Here is a 9,217-nt window from a genome sequence, read left to right as displayed (position 1 = left end):
TTTGGGTCCTTAAACCCCGGTGGTTGAAACATATATACCGTTTCCTTTAGATCTCCATGTAAAAATGCATTCTTGACATCCAGTTGATGGATGGCCAAGATCGTGATGTGGCTAGACTGAGAACTGTTCTGATTGTGGTCGGTTTTACAACGGGGCTAAATGTTTCATCACAATCAACACCAACACGTTGAGATTTCCCGTTAACCACAAGCCGTGCTTTGTAATGATGTAGTTCACCCTCCGCATTATATTTATGTTTGAATAGCAACATACAACGGATAATATTTGCATCCGGTGGCCTTGGAACTAATTCCCAAGTGTTATTGTGCAATAAGGCACTATACTCATCTTGCATGGCGGCATTCCAATTCGGATCGGAAAGGGCGGTTAGGTGTGATGTTGGTAACAGAGAAATTGTGGTGATGTGTAGATTTAGAGGGATTTTTGGTTTGGTGATACCCGCTCGAAGACGAGTGGTCATGGGATGTGAGGGCATAGGCGAAATTGGTGGTGTAGTGGTCAAGGTCGTGGGTGATGCAGTGGATGGTGATGTTGGTGGTGAAGTGTGTGAGTGGGGTATGGGTGATGTAGTGGTGTGATGATTTGTAGCACGATCAGGGAAAGGGAAATGTTTGGTGGGTGAATTATGTGGGTTGTTTGTAGATGTGAGGTGTGAATTAGGAGTTTGTGTTCCCGAAGTTGGTTGTGTGGGATGTGGGTTGGTTGTGTGGGATGTGGGTTGGTGAGGTGTAGTGTGGGTGTGAGTTGATAGGAATATGATAGGGGAAGGGTCAGTGTCTAGGAATGAGTAGTCAAGGGGAGCAATATGGTTGTGAGATTGGAATGGAAAATTTGTCTCATCAAAAATTACATGACGAGATAGAATGATTTTACCGGTTGATAATTCCATGCATTGATAGCCACGAAAATTGGCCGGGTAGCCAAGGAACACGCATAAAGTTGACCGTGGGCTAAGTTTGTGTTGACGGGTGGCCGAGACGTTTGGGTAGCATGCACAGCCAAACACACGTAAATGGTTGTATGTGGGATGGCGTTGGTAAAGTGCGGCCATGGGTGAGTAATAGTTTAAAAGTTTGGTTGGAAATATGTTGTGAAGATAGGTCGCGACGTGAAGCGCTTCAACCCAAAAATTTTGTGGTAGGTGAGCATGAGCAAGTAGAGTTAACATAATTTCGTTTAAACGCCGAATCATACGTTCCGATTTCCCGTTTTGTTGGGATGTTTGAGGGCACGAAAAACGAAATTGTAATCCGTTAGAAGCGGCAAAGGTTTTAAAATTGTGGTTATCAAACTCACCCCCTAAATCACATTGGAATGATCTTATGTGAACTTGAAATTGTGTGAGAATGAATTTGTGAAATTTAGTAAATCTATCAGAGGTTTCAGATTTGAATTTTAAAGGAAAAATCCAAGTATATTGTGTTTTATCGTCAACCAATATCATATAATATTTATATCCAGATTTACTCAGGACCGGTGAAGTCCACAAATCACAATGAATAATATCGAAAGGTAATATAGTTTGTGACATAGACTTATAAAAAGGTAAACGTTTACTCTTGGAGAGTTGACAAGAATTACAAACGAGTTCACGACTACATTTATTACAAGAGATAAATTTATTTGAAATAAGAGAATTGAAAACTGGAAGTCCCGGATGACCAAGACGGTAGTGCCAGAAATCTTGATCACGCGAAAGATGAAAAGCGGAAGCGGTGGTGTTGGTGACTGGGTAAAGATGGCTATCACTGTCATGCCTCGATAGGATTTTCCCATCAGTGAAATCTTTCACTGAAAAACCAAAAGGGTCAAATTCAATAGATGTCCAATTATCGATATTGAATTGAAGAACATATATTAGGTCTTTAATTATTTCAGGGGTATAAAGGACATTTTTAAGGTGGAGAGGTTTGGTGGAAGTGGGTAGGGTTCCGTTACTGGATCCGAGAATGGGAATACACTGGCCATTTCCAACAAGTATAGAGCTTATTGAACTAGATAACAAAGGGGAATTAAGTTTACCTTGGTCACCAGTGATGTGAGAAGTGGCACCGGTGTCCATATGCCATTGATTTTCCAAGTTGTTTGTGTGCATGACAGCAATTGTTGGATTGAAAAATATGCAAATATGGAGGATTGCGGACCGAAGTCAGCACAATGTGTGGCTAGAGACCGAATTCGGCAATAATTGGGTTATAGGATCGTTAGGTATGATACCATGTAAGTGGAGGAAATCATTCCCTTGCATTACGCTTCACCAATGAGGGTAGATATACATGGTTTGTAACAACCTATTAGCTAACTTAAGAAACAATAATCACAAACAATAAATTTATATTACAATATTATTTACTAATATAGTAGTTGACTAAGACCGAGGTCTATCATAATAAAGGTAAATCAAGCTTCCCGAGTAATGAGAGGATAACTAATTCCTAGATTCAACAAATTGTATGAGATTGTCTCTTAGTGCTATCAAAGCTTGAATTAGAATATATTGCATAGTGTCTAAACCCGAGATCATCATGATTATTGGTTTTAATAGCATTTGACCAATCAATAAACATCATTATCATATTGATTATGGCCAACCACTTTAATAAATGTTCGTTGAAACTTGGTGACATCCTTTATAGATTTTGTGACAGCCAGGGGCGGATCTACCTTGAAGGTTGGGGGTGTACGGGAACCCCTAGTTTCGAAATAGTAATGTAATGCTATATATAAATTCTGGCACCCTCTTATAAATTTGAAATGCACCTTTCAAACAAATTAAATAGGTGGTGGAGTGGCTAAGTTATTGGTTGTTAACATTGAAGTCTTGAGTACAATTCTTGTTAGTGATGATTCATTTTGATTTTCTATTATGTTACTTAGAAGTGGGTATACTAGGTCCAGCATAATGCTTTTCTTTTCTTAACTTTTATCTCATTTTCATGATCAAATTTATTTGTTTTTAACTTTTTATAGATAGTTATTTATTTAATAAGTTAATATTAATACTTTATGAAGTTTTGTTTTCTAGTTTGATTACAATCGTTAGGTCATTTATTAGTTTAAATTTTATATATGTTATTTTATTTCTAGTTTATGGTTAATTTTATTTGTTGTTTTATATAGTGATTAGACGTTTATTTAAAATTAAGAAACCTATTTTATTTCACAAGGTTTTTTATTGATTGTTTTAATTTTACTTATTTGTGTTTCTAAGATTTAAGACCATTACTTCATCACTTGAACATTTAAGGGACGAGGAGGGTCCCGACCCCCTATCTTTTTTCTAGAAGTATAAATATAGCTCGTTTACTTTGAAAAATGCTATGTTTTAATGTTTTCGGCTCCTAATTTAAATGTTCAAGTGCGCCTTCTATTGTATCGTATTTTATTATGTGATAAACTTTACCCAAATCGACCGACCCGAACCGTCTAACCGGCCCAATTCTATGAAATTGAAGCATCTAAAAAACAATGTACCCCCTTAAAAAAATTTCTAGTTCCGCCACTGGTGAGTGCCCTTGCTCCTTTGTTCTTCTTGATGCCTAACTTTAAGTATTGCGTCACTTTAGCTCATGAAATAAGAGTTTATAAATCTTTCATTGAAAAACAAATTTATTAGAAAATACTTTATTTCAAACTTATTAAGTGCATGGCTTCATATGTAGGGCCAAAAAACGTTGTCCCCATCTCTTGATGAGAAGCCATTACCTGAATTTGACCTTGAAGAATCTCTTTTAGCCTTACAATTGGGTTTCCCACTTTTCAGATACAATAATTAAATATTGGTTCAAAGATTTTCTTTTTTCTAGTTGAATTTAAAATTAAAATTTTTATTAGAAAACTGAATGTTGTCAAAAGCAGTAGAAAATTTTCAAAACGTTTATATGTAACACCCAGCCTCTGTATCAACAATAGTGTCTGTTTTGTCCCAGATAGATAGCTCATTCAGAAACTAACATATTTGTTTTGGTTAACCTAGTGCCTGGTAGAAACCTCATAAAAGGTCATCCGTCTTAGTTCTACCTTTATCTGGGTAAACTTAACTGTGAGTTTTCATATGCTTCACAGCCAACGAAACCCAAAACGCGTCAATGATTTAAGAGGCATAACATTCTTTATAACCAAGAATCTCTTCTGTCTACGGCCGATGTAGGATTTGTCTAGGATGTTACAATTTAAGTTAATCTTCTCCGTATTGTTACAATTTAATTGGCAAAACAAGTTTGGTTTGTGAATTTACTAAGGTTGAAAATATTGAACGGTGGCTGCAACAACAATAGAATTATAGAGGCGATCAGGTTTATCTTGGAGCCTCTAAACTTATATTTTCTCGATAAAAAAAATACTTTAAGCCTCTCTCCGTTGAATCTCTATAATAAATAAAAACTCGACAAAAGGATAAAAGCAATACTAACACTATTCATGTTATACTTTGTGAATGTATAAAATCAAGAAAAAACAATAAAACAAGTATTTGAAAAGTAGAGATAGAGATGAAGAATCGAATGTGTAAAGTACATAAAAAATAAACACAGTTGGGAAAATAATGTGTTTTCAGTAAAATTATATAGACAAGGAAATGTTCTTTATAAAAGAAACCCACAATTTGCTATATTCTATGAACCAAACAGATAAATGAAACAAAAAACTGAAATCAGATTTCAGTAATGAAATTCTAACAAATCAACCGCCCCTAACATCTTCGACCATCCCAACTGTTATTATTGATTGTATAAAAAGGTTATGCTACAAACATAAGTTACATAACCTAATGTTTTAATGATTTACATCTAATAACCTTGTCATTATAGCACAAATATCAAATGAAACAACAATGAATAATACAATAAAAGTCTTACAAACACATTTTCAGCTATCCAAAAACATGCAAACAAATAATCTAAAAAGGGTACAGATTTATACATATATATGAGGTATATGTCAGAAACACAACATTGATGCACACATACATGATGATGATACACCAAGAACTAAGTGAGAAAACCCTAGATTACATAAACCCAACAACCAAACACTTTTTCAGAAACAAATATACATTAAGATTTACTATATCACAACATTTACCGTCTCATGGTGTTCATTTGCAGTACTTACTGTCATCTCGTTTATTTATATATTGAAACAGCGGTTTTAAGTTTTATTACTCCGAAGACGTTTTGTCCCAACCTGAAATATTATAAACAGTCACAAGCTTAAACTCAGATTTTGATGGTAATTAAACCACCACATCATCCATAAAGATTAACACACACCCATAACACATTATATTAATGTTGTAAAACTCCCGAGTAGGCGGCCGAGTACTCCCCGATTACTCCCCGCCTAGATCGAGTACTCCCCGCCTCGGCCGAGTACTCCTTAGGTATTTTCCGAGTAATCCCCGACTACTCCCGAGTACTCGCAACTCCCCAGTCGACCGCCTAGGACCGCCTAACGACTTTTACAACCTTGCATTATATACATATGCATGACAACAATAAGAGATAAAAATTTGAAAGCATGGTTGAATATTGTCTATTTGTCTGGTAACAATTTCAACTGAAATTGCAAAAACTGTTTGCTCGTTTAATATACTGTCAAGAGTCAAGAATCCTGATTCAAATTATAAACGACTGTTCATATGTCAATACACAAACGACTGTTATATGTCCTTTAGTTTTAAGAAATTATCACAAAACCGAAACATTTTACCTCATATGGGATGGCCCAACATCAAGATCATGAGACGAAGTTAATAACTTAATATTCTTATAATTATCATACACCAATACAGAAAGTTCTATAAAGAAACCATAGAAAATAGCTCAAACATTAAGTAACACACCCATTGAAACTTCTAACAAGAAAAATAGCCAAAAGATTGAAGCTTTTCAAAAAAAAAAAAACGGAGAATGTAATTATGTAAACCAGTAATGCAAACTGGACTACTGAAGCATAAAGATCTATATTTCCATATTGTTATAAGAACAAAACTTACCTTCGTATCTGTCTGTCTGGAAGTAGCATGAGAATTTTGAAGCAGTTTTTGTTCTTCAGTTGAGCAGCTTCCACAGTAGAAATGCTCCGTCTGTTTAGCTTCCTCTGGTGTCAACCCAATACAAGCAGGATGAAACCTGAACCATAAACAGTGAAATAAATATTTAACCATTGACAGCATAAGCATTCAAATGCCTGCAATGTTAAGTAAATGACAACAGACAACCTACCAATCTGTGCAGCCATCGCATTGAACCATTAGGTCATCAGGATTGTAAGGCATCTCACACTTACAGTACCTGCCACATAACATAAATAATAAAACCAGTCAAATTAACCCTATATTTGAGACTAAAGTTAACTTATTCTAAATACCTAATTTAAATTATGGCAAACAATTAACTGAATTAACTGAACCCAGGGGTGCAAACGAGCCAAGCGGTTTGCAAGCTATTCGAGCTCGGTTTGATAAAAAGCTCGGACAACCGGAGCTTTTATGAATTCGGGCTCCTCAATAAAGCTTGTTTAGTTATCGAGCCTGAGCTCAATAATTGTATGAGAAGCACGTTTAGGCTATTCGAACCTTAACGACCTTTGTGTATTTTAAGTTTTACCACTTTTAGACTTCTATGTATTAATTTCACTAGGGGTGCAGATGGGTCGAGCTGCTCACGAGCTACTCAAGCTCGGACCGATGAAAAGCTCGAAAAGAGCCGAGCTGTTTCAAGCTCGATCCGAGCCCGAGCCTCAAATAAAGCTCATTTAGTTATCGAGCCCGAGCTTGAGCTTTGTGTGCAAAGCTCGTTTAGACTCGTCAAGCCTTAAAGAGCCTTGTGCATTTTTAAGTTTTTCATCTTTTGGACTTCTATGCATTAACTTTACACTACACAACTCATTTTAAGAATTTAAGGCACTACACAAGCTCGAGCCAATCTTAGGCGCATTAAAGTTTCTTTTAGTATATACAAATAATTAAAAACTTAGATAAATTAGCTAATAAAAAATAAAAGAACCGAGCCCAAGCTTGAGAAAAAAACTCACGAGCCGAGCTTGAGCTAGTAGGCTCGTTCACACAACCAACTGAATGAATCAACAATAACAGAAAGGATACACATACACAGCAACTCTATCAGGATTAAAGGTTCCAGTAACCGAATTATACTCAAAACGACAGAAATAATCGTCGTTTCCAACGGCATCAAGCTTCGTGTAGCTCTTAAACGTATGAACCGTACACTTCCCTTCAATAGAATCAGCACTCTGCACATCACGGTGATCAGATAGAAACACCTCTTTGCTGCCGTGAAACTGTCTCCGGCCACCGATCGATTCCTCCGGCCGGTAATACCACCGCACGTGCACCTTAACGTTACCTCCTCTGCCGTCCGATTCAATCTTCTCAACTTTCGCCACGTAGGACGGCTTAGACGGGTGAGATGGCCGCATCAACACGCAATCGCCAGCTGATTTGAACAGTAAAAAAAAAGATAAGTGTTAGATAACGAATTGAAGTGAAATTGAAGATGAGTGAAAGACGAATTGAAGGTACGTTTGATTGATTTGTTGGTTGATTTGATGGTGTAAGAGTCTAGGGTTAGGGTTTTTCTGGTTTTTGCCATTGGACGGGATGGATGAAATTAGTAACGGGAAGTAATATTATGATGGAATGGAAGTTAATTTACCGTCAATGTGTGTAGACGCTTTTATTGTTTTTAGAGATATTTTAAGAATAACTTATTACGTCCACGTGCATCAATCAGATTTGTGGCTGAAAATTATTGCATTATTTACAAATAACTTGACATAGTAAAACATGATTTGAGTGATAAAAGCTATTGTATGTCAAACCAACTTGACAACTTTTACCGGTAGGGTCGTAAACTAATTGAAGTGAACGAAACATTGTTCATGTTTATTCGTTTATCATTGAACTTGTTCACGAACGGTTCATACAATATTGTAAATGAATTTATACTATAGTTTTCATGAGTCGTACACTAAACAGGACCCATGTTAATAAGCTTGTGATTACTTTCTTAAAGTTTGTCATGTATCTAGTCATAGTTGAAGAGAATAATGCAACTAATAGACGGAACCCATCATACCGTCCTCAATGGGACGCCCACGAGTGTTTGTGGGTGGACAAACGGAATGCAGCAGGCGGGGCATTTTTGAGACGATTGTAGGCAAGTACAAGGACGGATGGGGAAGGGGTTAGGTCAACTTCAATTCCCATTTACCACATCTCCACCATACAAACATCCATCGTGCCAATGAAAATGCGACGACCTATGAGCACAAGGCAGTAGTGTGGATGAGCATGTGACACCTTACGATCATACTAGCACATGGTAAAAAAAAAGCATGTGAACTACATCAACAACATCATTATGACTAAAATGGCATGGGGAAGTTGTTGGTCCGATGCCCAAATTAAAGACAAACGCTCAATAGGTGTTTGTTGTAGATCATGGTGCACATTGTGAAACATTGTCAAAGATCGATGATTGCATTTCTTCTTTGGATGCTAACACATGTTTCGACCTCAATAGTGATGAAGATGGTATTCCTATGTTAGTAGACGATTACGAAATTAATGTTAATCTATTGCCTTGTCTTGTGGACGCAAGAAGACTAAGGGGCTGTTTGGTTCATTCAGATCTGAATGAGCCAGATCTGAATAAACCTCTGTCCCATCTAGCAACAACATGAGTCTGAATGATTCAGACCCAATTTTAACTATTCAGATGTCTGTTTGTCTGGAACCAAACAGTCTGACGTCTGAATGAAACAGATGTTTCCATCTGAATGGTTCCATTCAGATGTAAACAAACAGCCCCTAAGGCCAAATCAACGAAATGCAAAGCCGTAGAAATATTACATGCTAAACTCGATAATATATGTCAAAAAAAAGTGGACATGTTAGAGTGGTTCAACGCCAAAATGCCATGAATACTTTAGCTGAAGTATAAAACTTAATGAAATGGATATCATCTGCAAAGATATAAAACCCATAAACACTTGGATTCCATATAAAACATTGCGCTATGGTTATGGAAAAATATGACAAGTAGCTAAATATAGTTATCACCATCCATGATGTTGTAATATTTAATTCTCGTACATTTTAATTTCTGTAATTTTTGTAATGTCAAAATTGAAAACTTTAGATAATTCCCAAATTTTATAGTATTTAATTAAA

At 36.3% G+C, this 9,217-nt stretch overlaps 1 protein-coding gene across 2 annotated transcripts; it reads right to left on the bottom strand.

The window, feature by feature from the left end:
• Positions 1 to 4,952: 4,952 nt before the first annotated feature.
• Positions 4,953 to 7,640, bottom strand: LOC143585962 (chromatin remodeling protein EBS-like). 2 transcript variants are annotated; one of them, XM_077067624.1, is made up of 5 exons: positions 7,565 to 7,640; positions 7,133 to 7,478; positions 6,246 to 6,314; positions 6,017 to 6,152; positions 4,953 to 5,205 (listed from the first exon to the last, which is right to left on the bottom strand). In XM_077067624.1, exons 1-5 carry the CDS (start codon positions 7,632 to 7,634, stop codon positions 5,170 to 5,172), a joined length of 657 nt encoding a protein of 218 aa, XP_076923739.1. In that variant the 5' UTR covers positions 7,635 to 7,640; the 3' UTR covers positions 4,953 to 5,169. The 2 variants fall into 2 exon arrangements, with proteins under 2 accessions (XP_076923739.1, XP_076923740.1); XM_077067625.1 differs by lacking the exons at positions 4,953 to 5,205; positions 6,017 to 6,152 and having other exon boundaries at positions 6,242 to 6,314.
• Between the last annotated feature and the right edge of the window lie 1,577 nt (positions 7,641 to 9,217).

This window comes from Bidens hawaiensis, unplaced genomic scaffold, assembly GCF_021521415.1.
Source record: "Bidens hawaiensis isolate Kalapana, Puna unplaced genomic scaffold, B.hawaiensis_p1.1 tig00034242_1, whole genome shotgun sequence".
Classification (NCBI taxonomy): Eukaryota; Viridiplantae; Streptophyta; class Magnoliopsida; order Asterales; family Asteraceae; genus Bidens; species Bidens hawaiensis.
Note: the sequence above shows the minus strand (reverse complement) of the source record. Positions and strands in the feature narration are given on the sequence as shown.

Coding starts and splice junctions, on each gene's coding strand:
- LOC143585962 (XM_077067624.1), bottom strand. CDS start 7,634: ATGGCAAAAACCAGAAAAACCCTAACCCTAGACTCTTACACCATCAAA. Junction 7,479..7,564: donor AACCAACAAATCAATCAAAC/GTACCTTCAATT, acceptor TGTTCAAATCAG/CTGGCGATTGCGTGTTGATG. Junction 6,153..6,245: donor TGCGATGGCTGCACAGATTG/GTAGGTTGTCTG, acceptor TTTATGGTTCAG/GTTTCATCCTGCTTGTATTG.